Here is a 15,843-nt window from a genome sequence, read left to right as displayed (position 1 = left end):
TGCTAAAAAACACAGACACGATTTAGAAACTAAAGTTTAGGGTCGTGATTTATCAATTTTGCGTTAAATTACAATTTGCAAAATGACACGGGGTCAAAAACTCGTAAAGTTCCATGAAAAGGACCAAACTTTATGCATTGTTTTTAAAAACAATACAACGTTTTCTATTCACTCTGAGGAACTCGACCGTAGGAAATATAATACATTTCTAATATTACAAAGTAATATTTATATGTCTGCCATCATTAAATTACGAAATACCTAACATGCCTCTTAATATCAAGTTATATATTCCAGACATTGTGTTTAATGACGTAGTAGTATATCTAACGTATATTCGTATAAGGAAATTGCTTCTAATCTCTCAATTTTACACAGAACAGTATAAGTAACACTACTGAGATTGTAACTGATACCGTGTACCGTATCAAGCCGTCTTTTTCCCGGGAAGGGCGCAATAAATAAAGCGAATGGCGATGGGCGAATGCTATCACATGCACCTGTCGCTATTTTAAGCTAGAGCCGCTCGTTAGCGTGGAGATAGCTTTTTTCCATTCCGTTTTCATTATTCCTCATTTCCGATGTTATGTTTACGTCCAATTAAAAATACTTGTTGCGTTTCTTCTTAGCTTGTAATTGTATGACACTTCTTTGTAAAGGTTTGTGTTATTGATTTGATTTTAAGTTTAGGAAGGGCGTTGACAAACTTGCTACGTTACGACTAAGCACTATAATGGTGTAAACTGTGTGCGGACGCAGACGAATCTTCTTATACATTATTTTTTTACATAGTTTGGAATTTCTTTTTGTATCAGTAGAGCTGCTTATGAAAGATTTAGCTGAGGAAAGTACTGCCACCATTTTGCCAACTTATGTCTCAGGGTAACGGGCACAGTAGCAGTGCGTCTCAGATCTTTGTGATTTAAAACTCTGAGCGCCACTGGAACTGTTATGGACAGGCGTGTCGCTTACCAACAGGTGCAGGACTTGTTCGTCCCGTCACTTGGTATCATTTAAAAAAATACAGGCACTTATTACTTTTCAACATATCCCTCAGGGTGACGGGCATAAAGGCAGTGCCTTTGATATCTTTGCGATTTAAAACTTTAAGCGGCACTGCAACACGCCTGCTCCTACGGGCGTGTCGCTTACCAACAGGCGCACGATTTATTCGTCTCAATACATGCTATAATAACGCATACAATCAACATAGCCCCGCACTAGGGAAACCCTGTGTCGCAGGTGCGACACACAGATAACACAAAGGTGGTCACACACATAGACAACCTCAAATTACACCCAAATTCGCGAGACAAATAAATTTAGGCCATACAAATATTTCTCCCGGTCCCGGAATCGAACTTGGGACCTCTGCGTGGAAGTCCGGCATGGCAACCGTTCGGATACGGAGGCAAATTTATAAATGACTTCTTAGATAGAATAATTTGGCAGAAAGAGAAAATTTGATTGAGCTAAACGGATTATACTGCCTTGGATTTTTGTCATTCAGGTACGCAGATGATGTAAGAGTCATTAAAATAAAGTTTTCTTTACATCAGCTTTTGAATATCAAAAGAAATATATAAAAAAGACGCCTGTCAAGAATAGCCAGTTTGGTTGTGCTTCTGGGACTTTTTTTTATGATACCTAGTGATGGGACGAACAAGTCATGCGCCTGAAGGTAAGCGACACGCCTGACCACGGCAGTTGCAGTGCGACTCAGAGCTTTAAATGGTAAACATCGAAGGGGCACTGTCAGTGCGCTCGTCACCCCTGATACTAGGAATTGGTTAGGTTAGGTTAGCCCCAGCCCCCGCGGCGGATCTGATGGCAGGCTCCGCCGCGGGGGCTGGGGGAGCAGCCATTGAACTTCACAGTTGAGTGGATGCTGTCCTGGCCCCCCATGGCCCCTGGGTAGCCGACTCGGGGGAGTTCGTTGCCCAGCATAAAGGGGCCCGGGATGGAAGGCTCGTCTGGTGTTCGGCGAGCCTCACATTCGGAGTCGGGGGACCGACGTGTCTCCCTTTTCGGGGAGGGGCTGCGCAGGGCGCGGCCAGCCGCTGATGGGGGTGCGGACGAGTGCCACAGCGTACCCGTACCCCCACCTACAGCGGAGAGGAGGAACACTCCGGGGGTTTAGTGCGGTCGGGCTGCTCTCCTTCAGGGTTCAGCCCAGTCCCACATAACCCCGGCTCTGTCCCCGCGGGGCCTGGGTGTCTGTAAGCAGATTCCCCCGGATTAACAAGAAAAAAAAAGTTAGGTTAAGTTAGGGGTATCTGTAAGCAGATTTAAGAGATTGCAACTGTGTCTACAAAGTTCGATTTTTCGTTTCTACTATTTATTTCTGACTGTCTGAATTTAAGTTACATAAATTTTACACGATTTGATTTATTCTTATTAAGAAGTAGGTTTATTAACTAAAAATGCATCTACTTTGAAATAGCATTATTCACTGCATTATAGTAATAATAATAATAATAATACCGCTCACAATCAACATATAGATAGGATAGGCACACTAGCGTCATTCAACTTTGAATAATAAGACTGTATCTTCAGCAAACAATACTATTTCAAGTTTTGCGCTTTCCACGAGGCGAAATACATATAAAATAAGAACAAAAATGGATTTATATTTGAACCTTGAGGGACGCTTATGCAAACTGCAAGCCCTAATGACATTGGAATACCGTTGACATTGATCTTTTGCACCCTATCATTAAAAATGATCCAAAAGAATCTTGGTAAGGTTTGATTATAGAATGAAGTTAGTTAATTCAGTTTAAGGCATCCGAAGTTTCACTGCCAGTTCGATTTGCACCAACATACTGTATTTAATTATACATGTTTATTCCAAAATGATAATAAAATGATTTTCACCTTTTACGTTTACTTAAATAATAAATTTATTATTAATAATAAACATAAATTACTATCTATCTATACTAACTGAATTAAATGAACACGAAAACTACATTATAAAGACTATAATATTAACGGTCTAATCTATATTTACTGCGTTTTATATTCCAGAATACGTTATTTATCCGCTCACGCGATGCGCTCCTCCAACCGCAAAATGGCGGCTATTTGGTTTCGCAAATTAGAAAAGCATTCAGTTTAAATACAAGTTTTTATAAATAAAAATTATTATTCTGCACTGTTAAATAAATACCCTCCGTACTATCAACAAAAACATCTCAAATAAAATGCAATAATACATCGCAAATCCTGCACTTAAAAAGCACTAATGAAATTTTTGGTGTACTTGGATAAATATGATAATATTCCGTTTGAGTGGTTCTAACGTTTACCATGAAATTACTCCTTAAAGTATAGTTTATAAACATTTATATTCAGGGTAAACTAAAAAACGCTACTTACAGTATATATTCAGTAAATAAACACCGAAATCACCAGCCCAAACAATAACACACACGATTGTCGTGACGTATTTTTGAAGTTGTTTATTTTTTGAAATGACAGACCCAGGCATTAAAAACTTTATGGTTTGCTAGAGTAGTTACCGAAATAGCAATTTTTATAAGTTCTTTTACTTGTTATAACTTCGATATCCGATAAATCGGTATAAAATCATCACCGGCACCTGTAGGTGTGGTATGCGTCCACGGCTGCATGTATCGCATGAGCGGATATGTAATTGTTTAACGAAATTTAAACATTACAACATAGACTTTACAATTTTCAATCACCATCATCATCAACTCATTTGTACGTCCGACTGCTGGGCACGAGTCTCCTCTCAGACAAGGGTTTAGGTGAAATTCATACATAATTTACTAATAATGTTCCTGGACATGTAGTGAAGCTCCTGGTGAATACCAGCTTCCTTAAAGATCCTCGTTCGGGGGCACGAAGGCACTCCCAGGGCGCGTAGTTTGTCTTGTCCTGCGTACGGAAGTTCTGCTGCGCCGACCTTCTCTTTTTCTAAAGAGCAGCGTATTTCTGTGAACTATTTCGTAAGGTTAGATGATGGGTTCACAGATCCTAAAGATGGAACGGCATAGCAGCAGATACGGACTAAATATTCTTTACAGTGTAAAAGTACCCCCTATCGGATTTTTTAAGTAATTTATGGATGTGGAGACAGTGGAGACAGTGTAGACTAGTTATTTCTGCCACCAAGTAGGAATGAGAGCATTATTACGTTCCGGTTTTAAAGGATCTTGTCAATATTTAGACTCAGAGTTACAGGTGCAGTGGTAGTATCTCTCATTTGCGATTAAAGCTCTTAATTATAAATTTAATGCGTTTTGTTTCCTGCTTAGCCTGCAACAAAAGTAGCCGATTTGCTTAGTATTTAATTTTTTAATAAGTAAAAAGTGAAAGTTTTGTAAAACGGCATACACTTAAAGTAAATTTTCCTAATTCGTCTGTTTTAGTGTTACAACTAGTCGTAAAGACATGATATAAAAAAAAAGTTGACATAAGAATCTTTAAACGTTCAGCTAACTTTAATGTCTTTTTATTTTTTATAGTACCAAGTGAAGGGACGAATAAGTCGTGCGCCTGGCGGTGGTAACGCGTATCTATAACCGTTGCAGTGCCACTCAGAGCTTTGAATTGCAAAGATCTTATGGGCATTGCTACTGCGCCCGTCACCCTGAGACATAAGTTGACAAGTCCCATGTGCCTCTAATTTCACCAGTAAACTACCATTCCAAACCAGAACGCAGTAATACTGGCATTACTGCGTGGCAGTAGAAATAGGTAAGGTGGCAGTAGTTCCCTGACGAACTCTTTCACATGGAGCTCTTTTGCTTGCTACTCTTGACTACGTCGACGATGAATTGATGTTGAGTGCTGGCCATTACATGCTGTGATGTTCCTTCAGTGAAGAGGCACTTAGTTTAGAAGCTTAAATATGCCATAATGTGTAGTGTCTTCTTGTGGAATATATTAAATTATTAAATAAAAAGGCTAAATTAGGCTAGTCTGGAAATCTTCGGGGGAGGCCTATGTTCAGCAGTGGACGTCTTCCGGCTGATATGATGATGTTGATCATGATTGCCCCCTGTATTAATTCGTGAAACTGTTTAATAAATTATGTGTCGAGCTTAAAGTTATAAACAGATATAATGAAAAAAAAAACTGCGAGATTTGTTATTGAAATAATCTCAGTACAGAGTACTAAAAAAATCGACCTTAAAATTACTTGGAATTACATATATTTGCCAAGTTTTATTATAATCCGAGCCTTGAATTGGAGAATATCAAAATCAACCATTAAAATAATTGCTCCTTATAATATAATTTAGGCGCTATTTATAAAAATGAATCTTCATGCGTGAACAGCCACCCTTAGAGGTGGATGATTTTCTTCAAAATTATATGGGACCACTATGGAGGTACCCTCTTTCCAACAAAAAAGAATCATACATCGAGTAACATACATACAAAAAAAATACAGTCAAATTGAGTATATCCTCCTTTTTTTGAAGTCTTTAAAAATGCTGTTACACCGAAATTTTTTTTAAATTTATTGAATATGTTATAAAATTTTACATTATTTAATGTTTTTTATTTCATTTATTGTCGTGGTAAAACTGTTAATCGTTATCACACTTTGTTATTCTAGAATTATAGTATTTTTGTCATTATATTTTATCATATTGACTATAATTAATTTTATTTTGTATGTATTTATCTTTTTACTTATGATTAATGACATTGAAATATATGTAATTACGTTAATTAATTAAATTTAACTAGCAGCTTCGATAAAAATGTCGCGATCCATCTGTCAAACGTGGCGGTTATGGGAAAATTTTTAGAGTATCCTAAGGGTATGTGCACACGGCGAATTTTTATTAATAGATAACTCGTTTATCGTGAATCACAGTACATTTCAAACAAGCTTATGACGTAAGTACAATGATATGATAAAGAAAAAGGCTAGTCTAGGTTTGCGGTACGGTCTGATATTGTGTAGGTCTACACCTACAGTTAATCAGAACCTCTACACTCTAACTCTACAGTTGAATGTACTGTGTCAGCAGTAAGGACCTGACTCAGCATCATACTGCAGTTCAGTTAAACTAAGACGCTGATTATTCTGCCAGCCCCAAAGGTAAGTCGGTAAAAAAATGTCTACACGCAAACAACCCGCAGTTTACGAACGCGCGTTTGCGGTACCACTGAATTTGTGAACGTGTGAACTGAATCTCCTTTGACGCACGTTAACACGCGTTATCTGCGCGTCATAGGCATGAAAAAAATACATCATGTGCACAGGCATAAATAAGCCTATACACACATAGAGACTATCTACTTTAGAGCATCAGATCATCGTCATCATCAGACTTGACAGAGATCAGCATGGCGTCCACATTAAACGTTCTGTTTTGTATGGGATCTATGATTGACGCATTCTAAGAGTACCTACTTTGCCACAAAGATCTCGCTAGCGACACCGTAAAATATTTGTACACAAAATGTTACTTCTTCTCGTAACCGTTAGGGTCGCTGTATATTTTGCCATAGATAATTTTGAAGTAATTTACGCGGTCGCTAGCAACAACTGTCACAGTAAACTCATGGTAGAGGCACTTATATAAAAAACTCGATGGCTATTTACATGGTGCTGATAAATGATAACAAGTTAGGTGTAACCTTTAAACTCTAACGTTTATGTGGTGAGGTCGTTAGTTTGTTGCCGGTACGAAGTAATGTAGGTTAATGTACGTTAGTCGCGCGGCCTTTAAGTCTTAATGTGTCCAGTCTAAATGTAGGGCCTTTATTCACCGCTTTTATTATAATTTAACTCCATTATCATTGAATACTGAATAAACTATACTGCACTATGTTTGTTTATTTGCACGTATTCTCGGTTTTATTAAAATATTAATGATTGTGGGACTGTGAATAATAATTTGAAAACTATTGGATGATTGTATGCGTTCGGCTATCACGTGTGGTTTATGTTTAGAGCAGGCTGCTCTAACTCTGTACGTCTTGGTACGTTTCTCTTTTGAAAGTGTCAATAGTTTTTGTGGTCCTTTTTCGTTGCACGGAATGTAGGAAAATGTTTCTTGATATTTAGTCATGGTATGTATTTTGTTAGTCACTGTTTCATCTTCACACTATATTTCAAAATAAAAAGCAATAAATAAACAGGTAAAAATCTGTTACATACTCCTGTGAACATGTCGAAATTTAAAGGGTTCCCAATTTTTATACGGAATTCTAATAATCAGCATACTGCTTGGGCTCAATTTGCAATACCACGGAACTGAACGAAATTGTAGATGGGATAATGAACTTTGTGTCAATTGTGTAATGTACAAACTAGATATGATGCGATAGCTGCGGGTATTCCCGAGACTGCTCGAGAAATCTCCGAAAGGCGCGATCTGTTTTTTGGCTCATATCTAGTTTGTACATTACACAATTGACATAATAGTACATTATGATACAAGTGTGCTAAGTTGGTCATTACACACGAGGCGTTATTACTCGCGCGAGCCGCAGGCGAGCGCGATAAGAAAGCCGAGAGTGTAATGATCAAAGCACACGTGTTTCATACGACGTTTTTCAACACATTTGCGAGGAAAATGAAACAAACTTGAGTAAAATGGAAATGAAAAATAGCTTTATTTGGCATTAATTATACAGATACACTGAATACTATGTTAAGCTCACGTTAATGTAAATAATATTATTCTATTCTATACTATATCTATCAATAGCAATTAATTAAGAGTCTCCAAAGCCTATCAAAGTCATTGTATCTTGATTTTATCAAAAATGTAGTTATTTAAATTTAATTATTAAAACAATTGTTAAATGTACAATTTTCAAAATGGTAACGTGCAGTTTTGTTAGGCATTTGAACCGTCTGTGTGATATTATTTGTTACTATTTCATTATTGTCTTCTTGCGTAAAAGTCGGTGATACGGGTTCATTGTGTACAAATATGGATGAAAGTGGTGGTGGTTCATTTAAAGACTCAGAAATAGACAACCTAGGTAACAAATAACTTGTATCACGGGAGGTGGATGGCTGCGGTTCAGGACACATCTTCTTAACCTGGGGCTCCAGATTTATAGCGTGGGTTATTTGAGTACATATGTTGGACTTATTTCGAACTGAATCTTCAACATAAGACTCAGCAACTGTGCTAGATCGCCAGCCACCATGACGCTTTAAAGTAAGCAAATCAGCTCCCGAGTCAGCTAGCAATGTAGCTGATGTTCTTCGGAAACTATGCCCAGTGTATAAATCCGGGTCGGGTAGATTTAAAAACTTGGCAATTTCTTTAGGCATTGCACCAAATTTATTAATGCCTATTGGCTGAGCCACGCATCTACCCTTCTGGTAGTTTTGAAAAAACCGATCGGATTTTGCCTTATCTGTCCTAAGCGCTTCGTACTTTTTTACTATGTCGTAAAATGGACCGTGAATGGCAAACAATCTCGGTACCTTATTTTTAGTGTTGTTAATTTTAATCAAAAGCATTTGGCCATGAGTTTCTACGTCTTTTGCCGTTACTTCGCTTAGTTCTTGGCGTCTACACGCGCCAGTGACACCAAATATCATTGCAACCTGTAAAGAAATTAAAAATATAGGTATTTTCGCAAATATAATACAAGAAAAATGAAAACATAAAAAAATTAAGGTTTAATACGATCAACTGACCTTTGTTGCTAAATACTGATAATCGGGGGCTTCTTTTAAAAACTTTTCGACGTCAGTTGGCGAAAGTACCTTCGATTTTCTTGCAACATACCCATCAGAGCGTCTCTTTAAAAATGCCGTCAGATTTGAATAGTTTTTTATGTCTATGTTATTCTTGTTCTTTACTGTGGTCTTTAACATAGAATAAATGCACCAGAGCGAGCTGGGCTTAAACCTATTCGCCAGTTCATTAAAATAGGCAAGAAAAACATTTTCTGAAAACGAAGACGCTTTTTTGTTGGTTTTCCATTGTATAAAAGTTTCATATGCAGCCATGTATTTTTCTCTGGATTTCGAAGGTAATAAACTGTCACTTGCGTTTTGTGCCTCTGTGAGGATTTCGGGCGGTGTTAAATCCATCAAAATGTTTTCTTCCGTGCTTGAGCAGGACATTTTAAACACCTAGGTAATTATCTAACACACAGCGTATATAAATGTTTCGAACGTATCAATGGAAATTGGCGCGCAGAGTTATTTTTTCTGCGCCTGGCGCCGCGGCGCGGATATGCGCGCGCAGGTGCTTCGGCAATAATGAGACTTAGGTGAAATTCCTAAACAGCCAATGCGAAATAATATAAATATGTCCTTATTTCACTCAAATTCGTGTAAAATATTATCCAAAATAAGTAATTTTATTCAATTAAAGTTTTATAGGTGTATATTGTGTATGTTTTTCTATATTTATCACATCAAATAAGAAATATAAATTTATTAATAAAAATATTATTTGTAAGGTAAGACTACACAACCGTATTAAACAGAAATAATAAAAAAAACTGTGACCCTGTTTGTTTGGGATTACTGTCATTGTAATTTGAATCTTATAATATGTAGGTTAGAGCTGTTTTTTTAATAGACCAAGTTAATTTCAAAGACATAACCCGGATAATTTAAGAATGCATAGTTTTAATACATAGGCCTTGTTGTGAGATACATCTTAATCCGGTTAAGCCTATACTTATTACACACACGTTTTGTAATATAATTACAAACGCGTGTTCAATAGCTAGGTTTATGAGCCTAAAAGCGATACAATAAGAAGCCCGTTACGAGCAAATGTGTTGAAAAGTACTTTATGCTATCTACAAAAAAAATATTGTTCTATTCCATTCCGCGACAATGTAAATTGAGCCTTCCATTGGTTAGGTTATTGTGTCCAATAACGCATGCATAACGGGCGGGAACTATATCTTGACAATTGTGTTTATTATAACACAAATCGATAGGTTTCAATTATAATTTATTATGAACATTTTTTCAATTTAGAAATATATAGTAGTTTATGATATTCATCTATATATGTATTAGTTTTATTATTTATTATATGTACGCATATGTATTTACTTAAATCTTTATACACTTTTTTTTTTGTCGCTGAGCTCAACCATGTTTTGGAACATATATCGTCGTGGGGCTCCCGAAACTTGGTTGAGTTCAACGCCAAGAAAACCCAGGTATGCGCGTTCAGTTCCAAAAAATCCCCATTCCTTCCACTTCCCCATCTTCAGGGTACAACGCTGACGCTGCAGGACAAGCTCAGCCTGCTGGGGATGAGCATCCGGAAGGACATGAGCAACAAAGACTATATAGAGAGCGTCATCTGTACCGCGTCGCGCAAGCTTGGCATCCTGAACAAGGTGCACCGATTTTTTACTCCAGAGCTGCGATACCTGTTGTATAAAGCTCAGGTCCGAAGCAGCATGGAGTACTGTTCGCACCTTTGGGACGGCTCTGCCAAGTACTTGCTCGATGCCCTAGATGGACTGCAGCGCTACGCCTTCCGTGTTGTCAACAATCCTCATGTAACTGAGCATGCGGAGTCGTTACAGCTTCGCAGAGATATAGCGTCTCTTAGCGTATTCTATCGCCTGTACCACGGTGAGTGCTCTGAAGAGTTATTCAACCTTATCCCTTCCTCTCCTTTCCATCAGCGGACCACCCGTGCCGGACTGCGTTGCCACAGTTGGACGGTCAGTTCAATACCGTCCCGCACTAAAAAGTTTGGCAATTCGTTCTTATGCCGAACCATCAAATTGTGGAACCAACTCCCGGCGCATGTATTCCCTCCCCTCTATAACATCGGGTCCTTCAAACGTAGTGTGAAGAAGCATTTGGCCAGACCGGCAAAATGATAGTGACGGAGTGAAGATATTTGTGTTTTCCATCCGTTACTCTCATCTCTGGACTGTATTCGCACTTTCCATCAGGCGCGGTGCAGTCATTTTGCCGAGTCACGATAAAAAAAAAAAAAAACCGCCGTCTTTTTCCTGTGAGTTATAATTACTACCATCCAAAGGTTGTCTGGCAGAAATCGCTTAAAGCGATAAGACCGCCCATTGTAGCATCGCTTATGCCTTTTTATTTTAATTGTATTGTAGTTGTGTCCATTTTGGTGTAAAATAAAGAATTTTTGTGCTGTACACACGGTGCGGCCACGCCTTGCAAAGTGCGTTCAGAGTATAATACGTAGTGGTTTGTGGTTATAAAAGAAGTAGCCAAAAGATAATCTGTCAAGCGGAATTTTCTGATAAAATGGGATGGATGTTTTTGTTATGATCCATTACCTGAATATTTATTTCCTCGTTTATGTATTCTTTTATTTTCTTTAAATATGTCTTTTTTGTATGGATGATATATTAGAGTGCGATGTCCATTCAGTGTTCCATTTTGTTTACAAATAAATTTGGATTAAAATATTTCGAATTTATTAACAAATAGCTGCATTTATATCTGCGATAAATTAATGTATCGTATCGTAATGTAATGTAGTAAAGTATATTGGATTTTTTATATTGGATATTAAACTATGTTTTTCGCATCTATATCACGTATGAAGAAAAAAACAATGGAAGTGCCTTACTAGCAGAAACACTGTCGAATAATTCATACAATATGACATCTTGATAATGCTTGGTCGTAGTTTCCAATTTAAAAAGAAGTAACATATTCTGGACTGTTAATACAATTTTAACTTTACCCTGTTGGCATATCGTTGACAGTTCAATACCTATGCAAGTTACGAGGTTTTGATTTTATATTGAAATTTCAACCAATGTGCTGAAATCTAGCGGTTAATAGCTAAACGACGACAAACGACTATTGACTACTCCAAAAAAGAAGTCACTAATCGTTGCGGAATAAGGTTTACTTTCATTTCTAGTAACATAAAGAAAATAATTACGATAAACAGAAAATTGAAAATTTATTAAAATTATATAAAATAAATAAATAAAATATCATCTTTAATATGAAATACCAGTAAATAGATAACATTGCAGTTTTTACACTACAATGACGCAAAATAAGGCATTTTTCTACATTTTTTTAAACTGGGGAAGCCCTGTGTCGTTGGTGCCATGGACACACACACAAACAACCACAAATTACACCCAAACTCACAATAGAAATAAATGTAGTAATGCCATTCAAATATTTCTCCCAGCCCGAGAACCGAACCCGGAAGCTCGGCGTGGCACCGTTCGGCGACCGAAGCAGTTATTGGCACGACCATAACGTACAAACCGAAAATAGCGGAGTAAGTATGTGGAACTTCGCGTACTGATGGCACACGTGTCACATCCAGCACTTCTTCTGTATTTATTGTCCTGTGGTATTCCTTTTTTTCAAACAAACCTTTTTCTATAATATATACTCAATTCAGATGCGACCTAAAATATTTTGAAAAGTATAATGTTGTTTTTCTTGATATTATAGAATTAAGAAAAAAATATGAAAATACACAAGACACCAAATACACACACAGATATCGGCCGAGAATTTCACTAAGAGCAGCGATACAAACGCGCGTTCGATATGAACACAGACCACATAAATTGGATTTGAAGCACACCAACTTGGCTGAAACGGTATGGTTATGGCATAATAGTCTTTAGCGGGTTCTTGTGGCGCATGAGTAACTTCGGCCAGCGGAGTGCGGACGCCTCGGGGTTCAACTTTTGGCTGAAGTGTTCGCGGTGAGGGAGCGCCCAAGTTTCAAAGAACCACACTTGTTTTGGCGGCCATGTTGAAATTTGTAGATTTTCTACCTCTAATTAATTTTCAGCGATATCGCAGCAAGACTTTTCAATCGCTTCGCTGTATCCACTTTTCTGTTTTTTCTAACACGGATAGCTGAACCGCATCGCCGTAATGATATTTCCGCATCGCCGTCATTTGATCAACCTACCACCTATTTCTAATAGTGTCCTAGAGAGACAATAGCATTTTGTATGACGGCCATTTTCATATAGGTACTCGAAGTTAATTTTTTACTTAGGATGGTATTCTTGAAGACTATAATTTCATTTTTCGTCGAAAGACAACGATTAAAAATGAAGATATATAGCGGAATGTAGGCGAAGCACCGATAGAAGTCAAACGCTGTAAAATTATGTGCTCTTTGACTGCGAGCTAATTACGTTGTCATATCGACTATTTTTTAGAAAAAACTAAACTCCAATTGCATTTGGTTTTTTGGAAAAGATTTACGTAAAACATTATACTACCGAATTTTAGACTGAAACCGTCTTCTTATATAAAACCCAAAGGAAAATTTAAAAAAGGTTTCAGGAGAAGTGAAACACAAAGACTGTTTTTAATATTTATTTTAAAATTAACAAAGAAGAGAAGTTGATGTCATACTATACAACTTTAAAAGAGGGTAAAGTGACGATATCGGGTGAGTGTCAAATCTCGTTCCGAACATTTTCCTACCCAATCTACTGCCCGGTGAGAAAGAAATCTGCCAAGCAATGGCAAAATTTTCAAGACCCTCCTATTCTACGTCTCGTCTTAACAAACACATCAACTACACAGCTCAAACAAAAATAGTTTTAGAACTTGAGTCGACCGGTGTACAGTGAACCCTGATTGTCGAATTATTTCCAAATACGTCATTGTGTGTAGAGAGGTATAGTTACACTGGAAAGGCTGTAATAGTTATCGATCGAAGTTTGATGTGGTATTGAACATGATACTCGTAGTTTTTCATGGGGAAAAGATGCTAAGATTAAATTTCTCATTTTCTTTCAGGGTAGGGTTGTAATTTTTTTTATTATAAACAGGTTATGAATAATATAGACTGGGTGGAAATGGGATATAACTTTGCTTGCCCTGAAAACCTATTTATGATATTGTGTTTATTTAAAAAGTCACAGATTATGCAAAAAATGCGTATCTCTTTTAACGAAAAGTCAATCGGGATGAATTATAAATATATCGATGAAATAAAACCATAGATATAGAAAAAATGTTCAAAAGTAATTATTTTTATTGATGTAAAAATACTTTATCTATTGATGATGAGCGATGTGTAAATTGATTGCGTACTGTGTATAGATATTGTTTTTGTAGTTTTTCCAATATAATATATTTTTTAGAATTGTTTATTATATTAGGCTATACCTATACGTAAATAAAAAAAAAAATAAATAACGCATACACTCATAGCCCCGTACTAGGAAAATCCTGTGTCGCGGGTGCCATGAACAAATACATAAACAACCACATATTACACCCAAATTCACGAGAGGCCATACAAATATTTGTCCCGGCCTGGGAATCGAACCAGGGACTTCTACACGGCAAAATAAGCATGTTAATCGTTCGGCCACGGAGACAGTTTATTAGCCTTATTAATAATAGCCTTAATAATTCAATTGAGAGTGCAAAAAAACCGACTGCAATATTTCTTGTATTTCGTAATCCAATTATAATGTATATTATGCTATACCTACTTAGGGGTCACCACAAACCACATAATTTCTTTCTTCCGTGGGGGTCACGCACTAAGGGTCGTATTCCAGACCTCTACTCAATACACAAGTCAGGACTTGAGTATTGCAGTGAAAATCACACTCAAGTCCTTGCTGTTAGGGTCGTAATTCCAGTGCTTGAAATCATACTCAAATCTGCTCAAATCCTGACTTGAGCATTGAGTAGAGTTCTAGAATACGACCCTTAGAGTGCAGTGATATATGCATACACTTTGACGTCCTATTTGTTACTAAAATATCATATTTGGCACGAATTAGGAAGCTAGTGTTGGCGGTAGAACGTTCCGATCGACTGAAGTATTATTTTATAGCGCGTAAATGTAAGTTGATCCCATGCGCGTAATTAAGGGTTAAAAACGAACTATTCCCAAGTTTAAGCAAGAAATTACGAAATAAACTCAAATTTTGATTTACTTTCTTGCTTAAACTTAGGCAAACTTCGTTTTGTAAATACGAAATACCTGTTTAGTTCTTCATTTTTGCTTAGACGAAGTCAAAATACGTTTGGTAAATCTCGGCCTAAATCTGTACCTAAACAACTTTGTACATTTTCGCTTTGTACGGTCTTTGAATTGGTTCTGTTTTATATTTGAAATCGATAATTCTTCCAAATTTTTTTATCTGTATATAATTTTATTTTTAACTTTAACCAACCAAGCACAATTATTAAGCGATAATGTGATACGTGTGAAGTGTTTTTAGAGTAATTATTTCGATAATTAGTTTTTAAGGTTTGTTTGGTTTATTATGGACTCTTCGAAACAAAGAAGCGATAGCATAACAAGGGAGGAGCTCAGTGAGTCCTCTTTTTGCATTTGAACGTATAAAAGTATGACATAATTTTCATTATGAAATGTCCCTCTTTTCATCTTCCTACAAAAGTGTAATGTACAAAAGAAAACAATTTTCATTTCGAAGACGAAGATGAGTAGGGTTAAAACCACAGACAATATTTTATAAGATCCTTATAGCAGACGGAAAAAAGGTTATTATTATTTCAACGACGTCGCCTCTATCTATAAGGGCACTGTTTGCTTGAAGCTCTTTCATTATTTTCAAAACGTAACTGGATGGCTTAAGGTTTGCTATTCAAGACACAAACTAAGTCTTATGATTTGAAATTTGATTTCTTACCTTTTATTTACATATTTATATTTTGGCCTAACGGTTTACATTGTGGGCGCTCGCGTTGGATGCGGAAGTTTCGGGTTCGATTCCGGGTAACCCTAATTTTGGAAATGAACTTTTCTAAATTTGTTCTAACCTGGGTTTTTTCGGAATTTCCTAGTTTGTGACCAGGCAATTGGTGTGGTTGTCTGGCACATATTATTATAATTATTATTTTGGTTATCTATTTAAGACCCTCGCCAC

At 36.9% G+C, this 15,843-nt stretch overlaps 1 protein-coding gene across 1 annotated transcript in view; it reads right to left on the bottom strand.

Annotated features, from left to right (window-relative positions):
- Positions 1–3,775: 3,775 nt before the first annotated feature.
- Positions 3,776–15,843, bottom strand: part of LOC113239372 — a 35,430-nt gene continuing 23,362 nt past the window's right edge. The window contains exons 3-5 of the mRNA XM_026476355.1: positions 8,660–8,873; positions 7,880–8,566; positions 3,776–3,973 (exon numbers count right to left, since the gene is read on the bottom strand). Coding sequence (XP_026332140.1) covers positions 3,776–3,973; positions 7,880–8,566; positions 8,660–8,873 — 1,099 coding nt within the window. The remainder of the gene's footprint in view (positions 3,974–7,879; positions 8,567–8,659; positions 8,874–15,843) is intronic.

The sequence above is a fragment of the Hyposmocoma kahamanoa genome, unplaced genomic scaffold (assembly GCF_003589595.1).
Source record: "Hyposmocoma kahamanoa isolate Upper Pololo Valley unplaced genomic scaffold, ASM358959v1 114, whole genome shotgun sequence".
Classification (NCBI taxonomy): Eukaryota; Metazoa; Arthropoda; class Insecta; order Lepidoptera; family Cosmopterigidae; genus Hyposmocoma; species Hyposmocoma kahamanoa.
The sequence above is the reverse complement of the archived record's forward strand: the minus strand, read 5'-3'. Positions and strand labels throughout refer to the sequence as shown.